The 20667-nt window shown below is 47.9% G+C and overlaps 1 protein-coding gene across 1 annotated transcript in view; it reads right to left on the reverse strand.

Annotated features, from left to right (window-relative positions):
• The window catches only part of LOC139533498 (receptor-type tyrosine-protein phosphatase O-like), a 127877-nt gene that overhangs the window by 75919 nt on the left and 31291 nt on the right, over nucleotides 1-20667 (reverse strand). The window contains exons 2-5 of the mRNA XM_071331574.1: nucleotides 5483-5756; nucleotides 3771-3926; nucleotides 2636-2788; nucleotides 852-1382 (exon numbers count right to left, since the gene is read on the reverse strand). Coding sequence (XP_071187675.1) covers nucleotides 852-1382; nucleotides 2636-2788; nucleotides 3771-3926; nucleotides 5483-5756 — 1114 coding nt within the window. The remainder of the gene's footprint in view (nucleotides 1-851; nucleotides 1383-2635; nucleotides 2789-3770; nucleotides 3927-5482; nucleotides 5757-20667) is intronic.

The raw sequence follows: 20667 nt of genomic DNA on the forward strand, positions 1-20667 counted from the left end.
ATCAGTCTCATTCATTATGATCTTACTGTGAATGTGGTCTAGGATCAGTCTCATTCATTATGATCTTACTGTGAATGTGGTCTAGGATCAGTCTCATTCATGATGATCTTACTGTGAATGTGATCTAGGATCAGTCTCATTCATTATGATCTTACTGTGAATGTGGTCTAGGATCAGTCTCATTCATTATGATCTTACTGTGAATGTGGTCTAGGATCAGTCTCATTCATTATGATCTTACTGTGAATGTGGTCTAGGATCAGTCTCATTCATTATAATCTTACTGTGAATGTGGTCTAGGATCAGGCTCATTCATTATGATCTTACTGTGAATGTGATCTAGGATCAGTCTCATTCATGATGATCTTACTGTGAATGTGGTCTAGGATCAGTCTCATTCATTATGATCTTACTGTGAATGTGATCTAGTATCAGTCTCATTCATTATGATCTTACTGTGAATGTGATCTAGGATCAGTCTCATTCATTATGATCTTACTGTGAATGTGGTCTAGGATCAGTCTCATTCATTATGATCTTACTGTGAATTTGATCTAGGATCAGTCTCATTCATGATGATCTTACTGTGAATGTGATCTAGGATCAGTCTCATTCATTATGATCTTACTGTGAATGTGGTCTAGGATCAGTCTCATTCATTATGATCTTACTGTGAATGTGATCTAGGATCAGTCTCATTCATGATGATCTTACTGTGAATGTGGTCTAGGATCAGTCTCATTCATGATGATCTTACTGTGAATGTGATCTAGGATCAGTCTCATTCATTATGATCTTACTGTGAATGTGATCTAGGTTCTTATTGACCACCGTAGAGGTCTTTAGCTTACTGTCTCTGTAGATGTAGACGTTGAAACCGTCGTATGTGGTGGGGGGTCGGGGGGGTAGCCAGCGTAGCTCCAGCAGTATGGGGGGAAAGCGGGTGGGGGTGACGGAGGTCTCTGGGGGCAGGCCCATGGCAGAGCCCGGCTCATTGGAGTCCTCATACTCTGGAACCACCGCGTTCACAAACTCCTCCTCTCCATCCGTAGGGGAGGGACTATCGTAGGACTCCGGCCAATAGGGCTGCGTGGCGGTCTCTTCTTCTGTGTTGTTAGAGATAGAGGTGGCATAGCCTGTAGAGCTGTTGGAGCCCTGAGGGGCGGAGCTGTAGGAGACCTGGGTGGTTCCGCCCACCACCTCCTCTGAGATCACTTCCTGTATCTCCTGGTTCTCCTGTAATTCCTGTTCCTCTACGAGGGGGACATCCCGCGCCCGCCGGGGCGTGTCCTGGGTCACCTCGGAGCCAGGGACCCCCCCTGGTAGCACCCTCTGGCTGAGTGGGACGATGTTATGGGAGATGTTGAGGGGAGGGTTGGGCACTGCAGGGAAACACAAACATTAGTATTAGTTTGCCATCTCCATAGATATGCTGTTGCTATTGGTCCTGAGTCTGTTCCCTGGTCAATGTACCTGTCCTGTAATGTAGTAGTTACCTGTCCTGTAATGTAGTAGTTACCTGTTCTGTAATGTAGTAGTTACCTGTCCTGTAATGTAGTAGTTACCTGTCCTGTAATGTAGTGGTTACCTGTCCTGTAATGTAGTAGTTACCTGTCCTGTAATGTAGTAGTTAACTGTCCTGTAATGTAGTAGTTACCTGTCCTGTAATGTAGTAGTTACCTGTCCTGTAATGTAGTGGTTACCTGTCCTGTAATGTAGTAGTTACCTGTCCTGTAATGTAGTAGCTACCTGTCCTGTAATGTAGTAGTTACCTGTCCTGTAATGTAGTAGTTACCTGTCCTGTAATGTACTAGTTACCTGTCCTGAAATGTAGTAGTTACCTGTCCTGTAATGTAGTAGTTACCTGTCCTGTAATGTAGTAGTTACCTGTCCTGTAATGTAGTAGTTACCTGTCCTGTAATGTAGTAGTTACCTGTCCTATTATGTAGTAGTTACCTGTCCTATAATGTAGTAGTTACCTGTCCTATAATGTAGTAGGTACCTGTCCTGTAATGTACTAGTTACCTGTCCTGTAATGTAGTAGTTACCTGTCCTATAATGTAGTAGTTACCTGTCCTGTAATGTAGTAGTTACCTGTCCTGTAATGTAGTTACCTGTCCTATAATGTAGTAGGTACCTGTCCTGTAATGTACTAGTTACCTGTCCTGTAATGTAGTAGTTACCTGTCCTATAATGTAGTAGTTACCTGTCCTGTAATGTAGTAGTTACCTGTCCTGTAATGTAGTAGTTACCTGTCCTGTAATGTAGTAGTTACCTGTCCTGTAATGTAGTAGTTACCTGTCCTGTAATGTAGTAGTTACCTGTCCTGTGATGTAGTAGTTACCTGTCCTGTGTTGCCTGGGTTCATGGGTTATGTAGTAGTTACCTGTCCTGTAATGTAGTAGTTACCTGTCCTGTAATGTAGTAGTTACCTGTCCTGTAATGTAGTAGTTACCTGTCCTGTGATGTAGTAGTTACCTGTCCTGTGTTGCCTGGGTTCATGGGTTATGTAGTAGTTACCTGTCCTGTAATGTAGTAGTTACCTGTCCTGTAATGTAGTAGTTACCTGTCCTGTAATGTAGTAGTTACCTGTCCTGTAATGTAGTAGTTACCTGTCCTGTAATGTAGTAGTTACCTGTCCTGTGTTGCCGGGGTTCGTGGGTCAGGTCGCTGCGTCGGACCAGGGTGGTTCTGTTGACTGTAGCTTCAGAGATCAGCTGGAAGGAGATGTTGCTGTAACACGTCCCAGGGAGCCAGTGTTTAAACACAGTCTTTCCTTTATAGAAGTCTAGAACACAGAACAGTCTTCCCTTTATAGAAGTCTAGAACACAGAACAGTCTTTCCTTCATAGAAGTCTAGAACACAGAACAGTCGTTCCTTTATAGAAGTCTAGAACACAGAACAGTCGTTCCTTTATAGAAGTCTATAACACAGAACAGCCTTTCCTTTATAGAAGTCTAGAACACAGAACAGTCTTTCCTTCATAGAAGTCTAGAACACAGAACAGTCGTTCCTTTATAGAAGTCTAGAACACAGAACAGTATTTCCTTTATAGAAGTCCAGAACACAGAACAGTCTTCCCTTTATAGAAGTCTAGAACACAGATCAGTCTTCCCTTTATAGAAGTCTAGAACACAGAACAGTCTTTCCTTTATAGAAGTCTAGAACACAGAACAGTCTTTCCTTTATAGAAGTCTAGAACACAGAACAGTCTTTCCTTTATAGAAGTCTAGAACACAGAACATAACAGTCTGCATTATAGAAGTCTATAACACAGAACATAACAGTCTGTTTTATAGAAGTCTATAACACAGAACTACCAGTCTGCTTTATAGAAGTCTATAACACAGAACATAACAGTCTGCTTTATAGAGATCTATAACACAGAACATAACAGTCTGTTTTATAGAAGTCTATAACACAGAACATAACAGTCTGTTTTATAGAAGTCTAGAACATAGAACATACCAGTCTGCTTTATAGAAATGTGAGGACAGAACACATTAGTCTTCAACTTGTGTCTGTGATCAGGAAACATTGAAGTCTGATCGGCGTGCCTGCCCCAAACATGACCTAATACAGACCTGCTCAACTCAGTCAATCCAACTTGAATAATTCAACCCTGAACTGCCCAGAACGGGCTATTCAGCTTCACCTGTTGTTCCAGTCTGTCCAGCCAGAGGCCTCACCTTTATAGAAGTCTATAACACAGAACACATTAGTCTTCAGCTTCACCTGTTGTTCCAGTCCGTCCAGCCAGAGGCCTCACCTTTATAAAGCATGGATCTCTGCTCCCGGCCCTCTGCGTAGCTGATGTTGACCCGACTGAACACGTTGTTCTCTGGGGAGCTGATCTCAAACACCACGCCTGTCTCTGGAGCCTCTCGGTAGTCTGTGATCACCACGCTGTCCACCGGACGCGGCTCTGCAGGGGGACAGACAACAGACACACCATCAGACCTGACTGACTACCTGGTCAGGGGCACAACAACCACTACAACCTCCTCAGTGAAGAATGGGGAATAAAAAGAGAGACGATGGCTAACGAACACAAGTCAAGCACGTAGCGTATCTATGAGAGAACAAAGATCTTAAACATAAGTCAAGCACATAGAGTATCTATGAGAGAACAAAGATCTTAAACATAAGTCAAGCACATATAGTATCTATGAGAGAACAAAGACCTTAAACACACACAACAAGTCAAGCACGTAGTGTATCTATGAGAGAACAAAGACCTTAAACAAACACGACTGAGGTGGATTTAGGACTGTTCTTCAGCCTGGAATAACGACACAACCATGTACTTACTGGTGAGAACAGATACAGTCTGGATGGACTTGGACCAGGTCTTCCCCTGTCTGAATACTTACTGGTGAGAACAGATACAGTCTGGATGGACTTGGACCAGGTCTTCACCTGTCTGAATACTTACTGGTGAGAACAGATACAGTCTGGATGGACTTGGACCAGGTCTTCACCTGTCTGAATACTTACTGGTGAGAACAGATACAGTCTGGATGGACTTGGACCAGGTCTTCCCCTGTCTGAATACTTACTGGTGAGAACAGATACAGTCTGGATGGACTTGGACCAGGTCTTCACCTGTCTGAATACTTACTGGTGAGAACAGATACAGTCTGGATGGACTTGGACCAGGTCTTCACCTGTCTGAATACTTACTGGTGAGAACAGATAGTCTGGATGGACTTGGACCAGGTCTTCACCTGTCTGAATACTTACTGGTGAGAACAGATACAGTCTGGATGGACTTGGACCAGGTCTTCACCTGTCTGAATACTTACTGGTGAGAACAGATAGTCTGGATGGACTTGGACCAGGTCTTCACCTGTCTGAATACTTACTGGTGAGAACAGATACAGTCTGGATGGACTTGGACCAGGTCTTCACCTGTCTGAATACTTACTGGTGAGAACAGATAGTCTGGATGGACTTGGACCAGGTCTTCCCCTGTCTGAATACTTACTGGTGAGAACAGATACAGTCTGGATGGACTTGGACCAGGTCTTCACCTGTCTGAATACTTACTGGTGAGAACAGATACAGTCTGGATGGACTTGGACCAGGTCTTCACCTGTCTGAATACTTACTGGTGAGAACAGATAGTCTGGATGGACTTGGACCAGGTCTTCCCCTGTCTGAATACTTACTGGTGAGAACAGATACAGTCTGGATGGACTTGGACCAGGGCTTCCCCTGTCTGAATACTTACTGGTGATAACAGATACAGTCAGGATGGACTTGGACCAGGGCTTCACCTGTCTGAATACTTACTGGTGAGAACAGATACAGTCTGGATGGACTTGGACCAGGTCTTCCCCTGTCTGAATACTTACTGGTGAGAACAGATACAGTCTGGATGGACTTGGACCAGGGCTTCCCCTGTCTGAATACTTACTGGTGAGAACAGATACAGTCTGGATGGACTTGGACCAGGTCTTCCCCTGTCTGAATACTTACTGGTGAGAACAGATACAGTCTGGATGGACTTGGACCAGGTCTTCCCCTGTCTGAGCAGCAGGCTAACGGTGTAGCAGAGTCCGTGGTGGGAGGAGTTAAAGACCAGCGGTGTCGCGGTGGGGTCGGTCAGGTTCAGGAACGGCAGCAGGTGGGTTCGGGGCTCGCCCATCACCCGGGCAGCGTACCCCGTCACGTTCTCCCGCAGGTCAGATTGCTCCAGAGTCGCTACGATCCAGTCCTCCTCTTTAACTGACACCTGGAAGGACACAATGGTCTGGAGGAGAGAGAGAGGAGAGAGAGAGGGGAGAGGAGAGGAGAGGAGAGAGAGGGGAGAGGAGAGGAGAGAGGAGAGAGGAGAGAGGAGAGACAGAGAGGAGAGAGGAGAGAGGAGAGGAGAGAGGAGAGAGGAGAGGAGAGGAGAGGAGAGAGAGGGAGAGAGAGGAGAGAGAAGAGAGGAGAGAGAAGAGAGAGAGAGAGGAGAGGAGAGGAGAGGAGAGGAGAGGAGAGGAGAGGAGAGGAGAGGAGAGGAGAGGAGAGGAGAGGAGAGGAGAGGAGAGGAGAGAGAGAGAGAGAGAGGGAGAGAGAGAAGAGAGGAGAGAGAGGAGAGAGAGAGAGAGAGGGCTGTTGAGTCTCGAGGAATGGCGCAATAGGTTCACATCATCATCATCAGATCACTGCTCTAACAGTTGGGCTTCTCCAGACGACCTGACCTACAGAGACAGTCATTTGAGTCAGTCAGTACATGTTGAGTGCCCTTCTCTATAAGCAGGCTGAAAGTCTGTTGTTCATTTGTTTACAGAGAAAAATAATTGTATTTGGTCAAACACAGTTTTTTCCAACAGTTTGCTAAGAGCTGGCAGCAAGCTGATAGGTGTGCTGTTAGAACCAGTAAAGACCGCTTTACCACTCTTGGGTAGCGGAATGACTTTGTCTTCCCTCCAGGCCTGAGGACAAAGACTTCCCTCCAGGCCTGAGGACAAAGACTTCCCTCCAGGCCTGAGGACAAAGACTTCCCTCTGGGCTCAGATTAAATATATGACAGATAGGAGTGGCTATAGAGTCAAATTAAAGATATGACAGATAGGAGTGGCTATAGAGTCAGATTAAAGATATGACAGATAGGAGTTGCTATAGAGTCAGATTAAAGATATGACAGATAGGAGTTGCTATAGAGTCAGATTAAAGATATGACAGATAGGAGTGGCTATAGAGTCAGATTAAAGATATGACAGATAGGAGTTGCTATAGAGTCAGATTAAAGATATGACAGATAGGAGTGGCTATAGAGTCAGATTAAAGATATGACAGATAGGAGTTGCTATAGAGTCAGATTAAAGATATGACAGATAGGAGTGGCTATAGAGTCAGATTAAAGATATGACAGATAGGAGTGGCTATAGAGTCAGATTAAAGATATGACAGATAGGAGTGGCTATAGAGTCAGATTAAAGATATGACAGATAGGAGTGGCTATAGAGTCAGATTAAAGATATGACAGATAGGAGTGGCTATAGACTCAGATAAAAGATATGACAGATAGGAGTGGCTATAGAGTCAGATTAAAGATATGACAGATAGGAGTGACTATAGAGTCAGATTAAAGATATGACAGATAGGAGTGGCTATAGAGTCAGATTAAAGATATGACAGATAGGAGTGGCTATAGACTCAGATAAAAGATATGACAGATAGGAGTGGCTATAGACTCAGATTAAAGATATGACAGATAGGAGTGGCTATAGAGTCAGCTACCATCCTCAGTAGCTTTCCATCTAAGTGGTCAATGCCAGGAGGTTTGTCATTATTGATCGAGAACAACAATTTGTTCTACCTCTCCCACACTAACTTTACAAAATTCAAACTTGCAATGCTTTTCTTTCATTATTAGTTTTTTTGTGAATGAATACAATGTCGCACTGTTCGTTGTTGGCATCTCCTGCCTAAATTTGCCAACTTGGCCGATGAAATAATCATTAAAATAATTGGCAACATCAAATGGTTTTGTGATGGATACGCCATCTGATTGGATGAGATGGCCTATTCAGAGCGTGGAGAGTGACCCCTCAGAGACAGATTAATACAGCTCCACTCTGGGGAGAGTGACCCCTCAGGGACAGATTAATACAGCTCCACTCTGGGGAGAGTGACCCCTCAGGGACAGATTAATACAGCTCCACTCTGGGGAGAGTGACCCCTCAGAGACAGATTAATACAGCTCCACTCTGGGGAGAGTGACCCCTCAGGGACAGATTAATACAGCTCCACTCTGGGGAGAGTGACCCCTCAGGGACAGATTAATACAGCTCCACTCTGGGGAGAGTGACCCCTCAGGGACAGATTAATACAGCTCCACTCTGGGGAGAGTGACCCCTCAGGGACAGATTAATACAGCTCCACTCTGGGGAGAGTGACCCCTCAGGGACAGATTAATACAGCTCCACTCTGGGGAGAGTGACCCCTCAGAGACAGATTAATACAGCTCCACTCTGGGGAGAGTGACCCCTCAGGGACAGATTAATACAGCTCCACTCTGGGGAGAGTGACCCCTCAGAGACAGATTAATACAGCTCCACTCTGGGGAGAGTGACCCCTCAGAGACAGATTAATACAGCTCCACTCTGGGGAGAGTGACCCCTCAAGGACAGATTAATACAGCTCCACTCTGGAGAGAGTGACCCCTCAGGGACAGATTAATACAGCTCCACTCTGGGGAGAGTGACCCCTCAGGGACAGATTAATACAGCTCCACTCTGGGGAGAGTGACCCCTCAGGGACAGATTAATACAGCTCCACTCTGGGGAGAGTGACCCCTCAGGGACAGATTAATACAGCTCCACTCTGGGGAGAGTGACCCCTCAGGGACAGATTAATACAGCTCCTCTCTGGGGAGAGTGACCCCTCAGGGACAGATTAATACAGCTCCACTCTGGGGAGTGACCCCTCAGGGACAGATTAATACAGCTCCACTCTGGGGAGAGTGACCCCTCAGGGACAGATTAATACAGCTCCACTCTGGAGAGAGTGACCCCTCAGGGACAGATTAATACAGCTCCACTCTGGGGAGAGTGACCCCTCAGGGACAGATTAATACAGCTCCACTCTGGGGAGAGTGACCCCTCAGGGACAGATTAATACAGCTCCACTCTGGAGAGAGTGACCCCTCAGGGACAGATTAATACAGCTCCTCTCTGGGGAGAGTGACCCCTCAGGGACAGATTAAAACAGCTCCACAATACATCCTGGTCCTCAGGGAACCACTACAGGGAAACATTACATCCTGGTCCTCAGGGAACCACTACAGGGAAACATTACATCCTGGTCCTCAGGGAACCACTACATCCTGGTCCTCAAGGAACCACTACAGGGAAACATTACATCCTGGTCCTCAGGGAGCACTACATCCTGGTCCTCAGGGAACCACCACAGGGAAACATTACATCATGGTCCTCAGGGAGCCACTACAGGGAAACATTACATCCTGGTCCTCAGGGAACCACTACAGGGAAACATTACATCCTGGTCCTCAGAGAACCACTACAGGGAAACATTACATCCTGGTCCTCAGAGAACCACTACAGGGAAACATTACATCCTGGTCCTCAGGTAAACATTACATCCTGGTCCTCAGGGAACCACTACAGAGAAACATTACATCCTGGTCCTCAGAGAACCACTACAGGGAAACACTACATCCTGGTCCTCAGGAAAACATTACATCCTGGTCCTCAGGGAACCACTACAGGGAAACATTACATCCTGGTCCTCAGAGAACCACTACAGGTAAACATTACATCCTGGTCCTCAGGGAACCACTACAGGGAAACATTACATCCTGGTCTTCAGGGAACCACTACAGGTAAACATTACATCCTGGTCCTCATGGAACCACTACAGGGAAACATTACATCCTGGTCTTCAGGGAACCACTACAGGGAAACATTACATCCTGGTCCTCATGGAACCACTACAGGGAAACATTACATCCTGGTCCTCAGAGAACCACTACAGGGAAACATTACATCCTGGTCCTCAGAGAACCACTACAGGGAAACATTACATCCTGGTCCTCAGGTAAACATTACATCCTGGTCATCAGGGAACCACTACAGGGAAACATTACATCCTGGTCCTCAGGGAACCACTACAGGACAACATTACATCCTGGTCCTCAGGGAACCACTACAGGGAAACATTACATCCTGGTCCTCAGGGAACCACTACAGGGAAACATTACATCCTGCTCCTCAGGGAACCACTACAGGGAAATATTACATCCTGGTCCTCAGGGAACCACTACAGGGAAACATTACATCCTGGTCCTCAGGGAACCACTACAGGGAAACATTACATCCTGGTCCTCAGGGAACCACTACAGGGAAACATTACATCCTGGTCCTCAGGGAACCACTACAGGGAAACATTACATCCTGGTCCTCAGGGAACCACTACATCCTGGTCCTCAAGGAACCACTACAGGGAAACATTACATCCTGGTCCTCAGGGAGCACTACATCCTGGTCCTCAGGGAACCACCACAGGGAAACATTACATCATGGTCCTCAGGGAGCCACTACAGGGAAACATTACATCCTGGTCCTCAGGGAACCACTACAGGGAAACATTACATCCTGGTCCTCAGAGAACCACTACAGGGAAACATTACATCCTGGTCCTCAGAGAACCACTACAGGGAAACATTACATCCTGGTCCTCAGGTAAACATTACATCCTGGTCCTCAGGGAACCACTACAGAGAAACATTACATCCTGGTCCTCAGAGAACCACTACAGGGAAACACTACATCCTGGTCCTCAGGAAAACATTACATCCTGGTCCTCAGGGAACCACTACAGGGAAACATTACATCCTGGTCCTCAGAGAACCACTACAGGTAAACATTACATCCTGGTCCTCAGGGAACCACTACAGGGAAACATTACATCCTGGTCTTCAGGGAACCACTACAGGTAAACATTACATCCTGGTCCTCATGGAACCACTACAGGGAAACATTACATCCTGGTCTTCAGGGAACCACTACAGGGAAACATTACATCCTGGTCCTCATGGAACCACTACAGGGAAACATTACATCCTGGTCCTCAGAGAACCACTACAGGGAAACATTACATCCTGGTCCTCAGAGAACCACTACAGGGAAACATTACATCCTGGTCCTCAGGTAAACATTACATCCTGGTCATCAGGGAACCACTACAGGGAAACATTACATCCTGGTCCTCAGGGAACCACTACAGGACAACATTACATCCTGGTCCTCAGGGAACCACTACAGGGAAACATTACATCCTGGTCCTCAGGGAACCACTACAGGGAAACATTACATCCTGCTCCTCAGGGAACCACTACAGGGAAATATTACATCCTGGTCCTCAGGGAACCACTACAGGGAAACATTACATCCTGGTCCTCAGGGAACCACTACAGGGAAACATTACATCCTGGTCCTCAGGGAACCACTACAGGGAAACATTACATCCTGGTCCTCGGGGAACCACTACAGGGAAACATTACATCCTGGTCCTCAGGGAACCACTACACGGAAACATTACATCCTGGTCCTCAGAGGACCACTACACGGAAACACTACATCCTGGTCCTCAGGGAACCACTACAGGTAAACATTACATCCTGGTCCTCAGGGAACCACTACAGGGAAACATTACATCCTGGTCCTCAGGGAACCACTACAGGGAAACATTACATCCTGGTCCTCAGAGAACCACTACAGGGAAACATTACATCCTGGTCCTCAGGGAACCACTACAGGGAAACATTACATCCTGGTCCTCAGGGAACCACTACAGGGAAACATTACATCCTGGTCCTCAGGGAACCACTACAGGGAAACATTACATCCTGGTCCTCAGAGAACCACTACAGGGAAACATTACATCCTGGTCCTCAGGGAACCACTACATCCTGGTCCTCAGGGAACCACTACAACTCCACATTACATCCTGGTCCTCAGAGAACCACTACAGGGAAACATTACATCCTGGTCCTCAGGTTACCACCACAGGGAAACATTACATCCTGGTCCTCAGAGAACCACTACAGGGAAACACTACATCCTGGTCCTCAGAGAACCACTACAGGGAAACATTACATCCTGGTCCTCAGGTTACCACTACAGGGAAACAATACATCCTGGTCCTCAGGGAACCACTACAGGGAAACATTACATCCTGGTCCTCAGGGAACCACTACATCCTGGTCCTCAGGGAACCACTACAGCTCCACATTACATCCTGGTCCTCAGAGAACCACTACAGGGAAACATTACATCCTGGTCCTCAGAGAACCACTACAGGGAGTGTATAAACAGCCTATAGTAAACTGCCCTCCTCCCCACCAGGTACCAGTCACCAGGAAGGTACACTCAGAAGCTCCACCCAGTATCCCCTCCCTCCTCCGGTTCCTCAATGTATATCCTGCTTTCCCCCCTCTCATTATCTCTGTGTGTTCTGTCTCTACCCCAGAGAACTGTGACGTCTGTACAGTCTCTGCTGTTTGACCAGTGGCCTCTGTCTTCTCCCTCTGTGTTCTGTCTCTACCCCAGAGAACTGGGAGTGTCTCTACAGTCTCTGCTGTTTGACCAGTGGCCTCTGTCTTCTCCCTCTGTGTTCTGTCTCTACCCCAGAGAACTGGGAGTGTCTCTACAGTCTCTGCTGTTTGACCAGTGGCCTCTGTCTTCTCCCTCTGTGTTCTGTCTCTACCCCAGAGAACTGGGAGTGTCTCTACAGTCTCTGCTGTTTGACCAGTGGCCTCTGTCTTCTCCCTCTGTGTTCTGTCTCTACCCCAGAGAACTGGGAGTGTCTCTACAGTCTCTGCTGTTTGACCAGTGGCCTCTGTCTTCTCCCTCTGTGTTCTGTCTCTACCTCAGAGAACTGGGAGTGTCTCTACAGTCTCTGCTGTTTGACCAGTGGCTTGTGTCTTCTCCCTCTGTGTTCTGTCTCCACCCCAGAGAACTGGGAGTGTCTCTACAGTCTCTGCTGTTTGACCAGTGGCCTCTGTCTTCTCCCTCTGTGTTCTGAGATCTGATCCAGGGCCATTCAGCTTCAGTGATCAGACGCCTACTGACGGTTAGTCTCACTGAGAGACAAAGGCAGAGAGGAGAGGAGACAGAGGTTGAGATGGAGGCTGAGGCTGTCGCCCTCCACAATGATACAGATCTCTCGATCTGAGCGATGAAATAACAGCCCTGTCGGAGGAACAGCTGAGAGGAGCATTATTCCTCCACGGAGTCTGTCAACAGAGAGTTTCATTCCCAGCCTTCCCTTTCCTGGTCAGAATCTCATCAGTCTCACTGCAGGGTGTCTATCTGCCCTCCTACCACTTCCTTTCTGTTCTGTCAAGACTGACGCCATCCTGCTCTCCTTCTGCCCCCCTTCACTGCCCATCCCTGCTGCCCTGCCAGGGCTTCTGCCCCCCTTCACCGGCCATCCCTGCTGCCCTGCCAGGGCTTCTGCCCTCCTTCACTGCCCATCCCTGCTGCCCTGCCAGGGCTTCTGCCCTCCTTCACTGCCCATCCCTGCTGCCCTGCCAGGGCTTCTGTCCCCCTGCTGCACATCTTACACCCTACACCCCCCTGCCCCCTCCCTGCCCCCCTGCTAAACCAGGGGTCACCTTGTAGCCCCCTAACTACCGTCCCAGCAGCCTCTGTTGTAAAGCGGCACCTTAACATGTTAACAGCAGAGAAGAGGAACTCTGACAGTCCAGCTGCTGCTACTGATGCTGCTGCTACTGATGCTGCTGCTACTGATGCTGCTGCTACTGATGCTGCTGCTACTGATGCTGCTGCTACTGATGCTGCTGCTACTGATGCTGCTGCTACAGATGCTGCTGCTACTGATGCTGCTGCTACTGATGCTGCTGCTACTGATGCTGCTGCTACTGATGCTGCTGCTACTGATGATGCTGCTACTGATGCTGCTGCTACAGATGCTGCTGCTACTGATGCTGCTGCTACTGATGCTGCTGCTACTGGTGCTGCTGCTACTGATGCTGCTGCTACTGATGCTGCTGCTACTGATGCTGCTGCTACTGATGCTGCTGCTACTGATGCTGCTGCTACTGATGCTGCTGCTACTGATGCTGCTGCTACTGATGATGCTGCTACTGATGCTGCTGCTACAGATGCTGCTGCTACTGATGCTGCTGCTACTGATGCTGCTGCTACTGATGCTGCTGCTACTGATACTGCTGCTACTGATGCTGCTGCTACTGGTGCTGCTGCTACTGATGCTGCTGCTACTGATGCTGCTGCTACTGATGATGCTGCTACAGATGCTGCTGCTACTGATGCTGCTGCTACTGATGCTGCTGCTACTGATGATGCTGCTACAGATGCTGCTGCTACTGATGCTGCTGCTACTGATACTGCCGCTACTGATGCTGCTGCTACTGATGCTGCTGCTACTGATACTGCTGCTACTGGTGCTGCTGCTACTGATGCTGCTACTGATGCTGCTGATACTGATGCTGCTGCTACTGACGATGCTGCTACTGATGCTGCTGCTACTGATACTGCTGCTGCTGCTGCTACTGATGATGCTGCTACTGATGCTGCTGCTACTGATGCTGCTGCTACTGATACTGCTGCTACTGATACTGCTGCTACTGATGCTGCTGCTACTGATGCTGCTGCTACTGATGCTGCTGCTACTGATGCTGCTGCTACTGATGCTGCTGCTACTGATACTGCTGCTACTGATGCTGCTGCTACTGATGCTGCTGCTACTGATGCTGCTGCTACTGATGCTGCTGCTACTGATGCTGCTGCTGCTGATGCTGCTGCTACTGATGCTGCTGATTCTGCTGCTACTGCTGCTGCTACTACTGATGCTGCTGCTACTGATGCTGCTGATTCTGCTGCTACTGATGCTGCTGCTACTGATTCTGCTGATTCTGCTGCTACTGATGCTGCTGCTACTGATGCTGCTACTGATGCTGCTGCTACTGATGCTGCTGCTACTGATGCTGCTGCTACTGATGCTGCTGATTCTGCTGCTACTGATGCTGCTGCTACTGATTCTGCTGCTACTGATGCTGCTGCTACTGATTCTGCTGCTACTGATGCTGCTGCTACTGATGCTGCTGATTCTGCTGCTACTGATGCTGCTGCTACTGATGCTGCTGCTACTGATGCTGCTGCTACTGATTCTGCTGCTACTGATGCTGCTGCTACTGATGCTGCTGCTACTGGTGCTGCTGCTACTGATGCTGCTGCTACTGATGCTGCTGCTACTGGTGCTGCTGATACTGATGCTGCTGCTACTGATGCTGCTGCTACTGATGCTACTGATGCTGCTGCTACTGGTGCTGCTGCTACTGATGCTGCTGATTCTGCTGCTACTGATGCTGCTGCTGCTGCTGCTGCTACTGCTGCTACTGCTACTGATGCTGATGCTACTGATGCTGCTGCTATTGATGCTGCTGCTACTGATGCTGCTGCTACTGATGCTGCTGCTACTGATGCTGCTGCTACTGATGCTGCTGCTACTGATGCTGCTGCTACTGATGCTGCTGCTGCTACTGCTGCTACTGATGCTACTGCTACTGATGCTGCTGCTACTGATGCTGCTGCTACTGATGCTGCTGCTACTGATGCTGATGCTACTGATGCTGATGCTGTTGCTATTGATGCTGCTGCTACTGATGCTGCTGCTACTGATGCTGCTGCTACTGATGCTGCTGCTACTGATGCTGCTGCTACTGATGCTGCTGCTACTGATGCTGCTGCTGCTGATGCTGCTGCTGCTGCTGCTACTGCTGCTGCTACTGATGCTGATGCTACTGATGCTGCTGCTACTGATGCTGCTGCTACTGATGCTGCTGCTACTGATGCTGCTGCTACTGATGCTGCTGCTACTGATGCTGCTGCTTCCAACGTTGTGGTTTCTGATTCTGATCACATCTTCCCTCCTGTGGCCTCCGGGCCCCACCCTGGACACCAGATCACCATGGCAACGTCTCAGAGCCCTGGCCTGTGGACCAGATCACCATGGCAACACATCCCTTAACTACCTCCTCTGCCATAGAAGGAAGAGAGATACCGCCACACTGTCTATCTGGATGGTCTAGTGGTTTACAGCAATGCTTTGTCAGGAAATAGACTATACAAGTACTCTGTCAACTACTTCCTCTGTCATATGATCCCAGCCTGGGTCTGTATCAACTACTTCCTCTGTCATATGATCCCAGCCTGGGTCTGTATCAACTACTTCCTCTGTCATATGATCCCAGCCTGGGTCTGTATCAACTACTTCCTCTGTCATGTGATCCCAACCTGGGTCTGTATCAACTACTTCCTCTGTCATATGATCCCAACCTGGGTCTGTATCAACTACTTCCTCTGTCATAGGATCCCAGCCTGGGTCTGTATCAACTACTTCCTCTGTCATATGATCCCAGCCTGAGTCTGTATCAACTACTTCCTCTGTCATATGATCCCAGCCTGAGTCTGTATCAACTACTTCCTCTGTCATATGATCCCAGCCTGGGTCTGTATCAACTACTTCCTCTGTCATGTGATCCCAACCTGGGTCTGTATCAACTACTTCCTCTGTCATATGATCCCAACCTGGGTCTGTATCAACTACTTCCTCTGTCATAGGATCCCAGCCTGGGTCTGTATCAACTACTTCCTCTGTCATATGATCCCAGCCTGGGTCTGTATCAACTACTTCCTCTGTCATAGGATCCCAGCCTGGGTCTGCATCAACTACTTCCTCTGTCATATGATCCCAGCCTGGGTCTGTATCAACTACTTCCTCTGTCATATGATCCCAGCCTGGGTCTGTATCAACTACTTCCTCTGTCATATGATCCCAGCCTGGGTCTGTATCAACTACTTCCTCTGTCATATGATCCCAGCCTGGGTCTGTATCAACTACTTCCTCTGTCATAGGATCCCAGCCTGGGTCTGTATCAACTACTTCCTCTGTCATATGATCCCAGCCTGGGTCTGTATCAACTACTTCCTCTGTCATAGGATCCCAGCCTGGGTCTGTATCAACTACTTCCTCTGTCATATGATCCCAGCCTGGGTCTGTATCAACTACTTCCTCTGTCATATGATCCCAGCCTGGGTCTGTATCAACTACTTCCTCTGTCATATGATCCCAGCCTGGGTCTGTATCAACTACTTCCTCTGTCATATGATCCCAGCCTGGGTCTGTATCAACTACTTCCTCTGTCATATGATCCCAGCCTGGGTCTGTATCAACTACTTCCTCTGTCATAGGATCCCAGCCCGGGTCTGTATCAACTACTTCCTCTGTCATATGATCCCAGCCCGGGTCTGTATCAACTACTTCCTCTGTCATATGATCCCAGCCTGGGTCTGTATCAACTACTTCCTCTGTCATATGATCCCAGCCTGGGTCTGTATCAACTACTTCCTCTGTCATATGATCCCAGCCTGGGTCTGTATCAACTACTTCCTCTGTCATATGATCCCAGCCTGGGTCTGTATCAACTACTTCCTCTGTCATATGATCCCAGCCTGGGTCTGTATCAACTACTTCCTCTGTCATATGATCCCAGCCTGGGTCTGTATCAACTACTTCCTCTGTCATATGATCCCAGCCTGGGTCTGTATCAACTACTTCCTCTGTCATATGATCCCAGCCTGGGTCTGTATCAACTACTTCCTCTGTCATATGATCCCAGCCTGGGTCTGTATCAACTACTTCCTCTGTCATATGATCCCAGCCTGGGTCTGTATCAACTACTTCCTCTGTCATATGATCCCAGCCTGGGTCTGTATCAACTACTTCCTCTGTCATATGATCCCAGCCTGGGTCTGTATCAACTACTTCCTCTGTCATATGATCCCAGCCTGGGTCTGTATCAACTACTTCCTCTGTCATATGATCCCAGCCTGGGTCTGTATCAACTACTTCCTCTGTCATATGATCCCAGCCTGGGTCTGTATCAACTACTTCCTCTGTCATATGATCCCAGCCTGGGTCTGTATCAACTACTTCCTCTGTCATAGGATCCCAGCCCGGGTCTGTATCAACTACTTCCTCTGTCATATGATCCCAGCCTGGGTCTGTATCAACTACTTCCTCTGTCATATGATCCCAGCCTGGGTCTGTATCAACTACTTCCTCTGTCATATGATCCCAGCCTGGGTCTGTATCAACTACTTCCTCTGTCATATGATCCCAGCCTGGGTCTGTATCAACTACTTCCTCTGTCATATGATCCCAGCCTGAGTCTGTATCAACTACTTCCTCTGTCATATGATCCCAGCCTGGGTCTGTATCAACTACTTCTAGAGTCTAGATGTTTCTCCAGACAACAGTGTCTGAATCATGGTGGTGGTTCTACAGGTCTAGAGGGATAGGGGCTGTAGAGTTCTAGAATCATGGTGGTGGTCATACAGTTCTAGAGGGATAGGGTGTTGTAGAGTTCTAGAATCATGGTGGTGGTTCTACAGTTCTAGAGGGATAGGGGCTGTAGAGTTCTAGAATCATGGTGGTGGTCATACAGTTCTAGAGGGATAGGGTGTTGTAGAGTTCTAGAATCATGGTGGTGGTTCTACAGTTCTAGAGGGATAGGGGCTGTAGAGTTCTAGAATCATGGTGGTGGTTCTACAGTTCTAGAGGGATGGTTGTTGTAGAGTTCTAGAATCATGGTGGTGGTTCTACAGTTCTAGAGGGATGGGTGTTGTAGAGTTCTAGAATCATGGTGGTGGTCATACAGTTCTAGAGGGATGGGTGTTGTAGAGTTCTAGAATTATGGTGGTGGTTCTAGAGTCAGCAGATTCTTGTCTGTCTCTTGTCCTGAAAGCCACCATGTTGCCACATCTGTACTGACCCTCCCATCCTCTCCTCCCACCATCCCTCCCATCTTCTCCTCCCATCATCCCTCCCATCCTCTCCCTTCTCTTTCCACATCATTACCATCAGCTGGTAGATTACGGTGGTGTGATGGGAGGGGCCTGTGACACACATTCCACCAGGAACCAAGTCAGATTAGATTATGCATTTGGGTCAGAATCCTGCTGGTCTCTGTGGGGATTATAATCTGACGGAGGGGAGGGAGGGTCGGCAGGGGAAGAGGCAAACAGACCGTCCGCAACGCTACAGTAAATTACAGGACTACAGTATTGTGTTTGTTATTCTTACACAACCAGCACAGCCATGAGAGTATTAGACCTGTGTTCCTACATGTTGAGGATGTTCAACATTAGAGTATCAGAGGTGTGTTCCTACATGTTGAGGATGTAGGGTTGTGTTGAGGATGTTGTTGGACTGTAGGGTTGTGTTGAGGATGTTGTTGGACTGTAGGGTTGTGTTGAGGATGTTGTGGACTGTAGGGTTGTGTTGAGGATGTTGTTGGACTGTAGGGTTGTGTTGAGGATGTTGTAGGACTGTAGGGTTGTGTTGAGGATGTTGTTGGACTGTAGGGTTGTGTTGAGGATGGTGTTGGACTGGAGGGTTGTGTTGAGGATGGTGTTGGACTGTAGGGTTGTGTTGAGGATGGTGTTGGACTGTAGGGTTGTGTTGAGGATGTTGTAGGACTGTAGGGTTGTGTTGAGGATGTTGTTGGACTGTAGGGTTGTGTTGAGGATGTTGTAGGGTTGTATTGAGGATGTTGTTGGACTGTAGGGTTGTGTTGAGGATGTTGTAGGACTGTAGGGTTGTGTTGAGGATGTTGTTGGACTGTAGGGTTGTGTTGAGGATGTTGTAGGGTTGTATTGAGGATGTTGTTGGACTGTAGGGTTGTGTTGAGGATGTTGTAGGACTGTAGGGTTGTGTTGAGGATGTTGTAGGACTGTAGGGTTGTGTTGAGGATGTTGTAGGACTGTAGGGTTGTGTTGAGGATGTTGTTGGACTGTAGGGTTGTGTTGAGGATGTTGATGGACTGTAGGGTTGTGTTGAGGATGTTGTTGGACTGTAGGGTTGTGTTGAGGATGTTGTAGGGTTGTATTGAGGATGTTGTTGGACTGTAGGGTTGTGTTGAGGATGTTGTAGGACTGTAGGGTTGTGTTGAGGATGTTGTAGGGTTGTGTTGAGGATGGTGTTGGACTGTAGGGTTGTGTTGAGGATGTTGTTGGACTGTAGGGTTGTGTTGAGGATGTTGTTGGACTGTAGGGTTGTGTTGAGGATGTTGTAGGGTTGTGTTGAGGATGTTGTAGGGTTGTGTTGAGGATGTTGTAGGACTGTAGGGTTGTGTTGAGGATGTTGTAGGGTTGTATTGAGGATGTTGTAGGACTGTAGGGTTGTGTTGAGGATGTTGTAGGACTGTAGGGTTGTGTTGAGGATGGTGTTGGACTGTAGGGTTGTGTTGAGGATGTTGTAGGACTGTAGGGTTGTGTTGAGGATGTTGTTGGACTGTAGGGTTGTGTTGAGGATGTTGTAGGACTGTAGGGTTGTGTTGAGGATGTTGTAGGGTTGTGTTGAGGATGTTGTTGGACTGTAGGGTTGTGTTGAGGATGTTGTTGGACTGTAGGGTTGTGTTGAGGATGTTGTAGGACTGTAGGGTTGTGTTGAGGATGTTGTTGGACTGTAGGGTTGTGTTGAGGATGTTGTTGGACTGTAGGGTTGTGTTGAGGATGTTGTTGGACTGTAGGGTTGTGTTGAGGATGTTGTTGGACTGTAGGGTTGTGTTGAGGATGTTGTAGGGTTGTGTTGAGGATGTTGTTGGACTGTAGGGTTGTGTTGAGGATGTTGTAGGACTGTAGGGTTGTGTTGAGGATGTTGTTGGACTGTAGGGTTGTGTTGAGGATATTGTAACCCTGTTTCTTGTCTGCATCTAAGTAGCGGTCCTTGTACCTAGCATCGATTGTGGCGACACAGTAAAGAGGCTCAGAGAGAATGCCACCGAATCGCTTGGTAGTGTGTACCGGGGCACGAGGTGCTCGACCAGTCGACAAAAGCCAACATCATCCACGATAGAGAACGGTTGGTTGTCAAGGGCGATGCACTCCATTATCTTGGCTTCAATGGATTTCTTACGCTTTTAAATAACTGCTGGACTTGAACTTGTTCAGTTGTTGGAAGCGTGCCCTTAGTTTATTCTGCTTTTGTTCTGAGTCGTCTCTGAACGTCTGGGGGCGATGCACTTTCAAATGAGTAATGAGTAATGAGTAATTAGGTTTGTGGTTTTGAAAGATTTAATTTTCTCTCCTCTGGAAATAATAATA

This window comes from Salvelinus alpinus, chromosome 11, assembly GCF_045679555.1.
Source record: "Salvelinus alpinus chromosome 11, SLU_Salpinus.1, whole genome shotgun sequence".
In the NCBI taxonomy this organism is placed as follows: domain Eukaryota; kingdom Metazoa; phylum Chordata; class Actinopteri; order Salmoniformes; family Salmonidae; genus Salvelinus; species Salvelinus alpinus.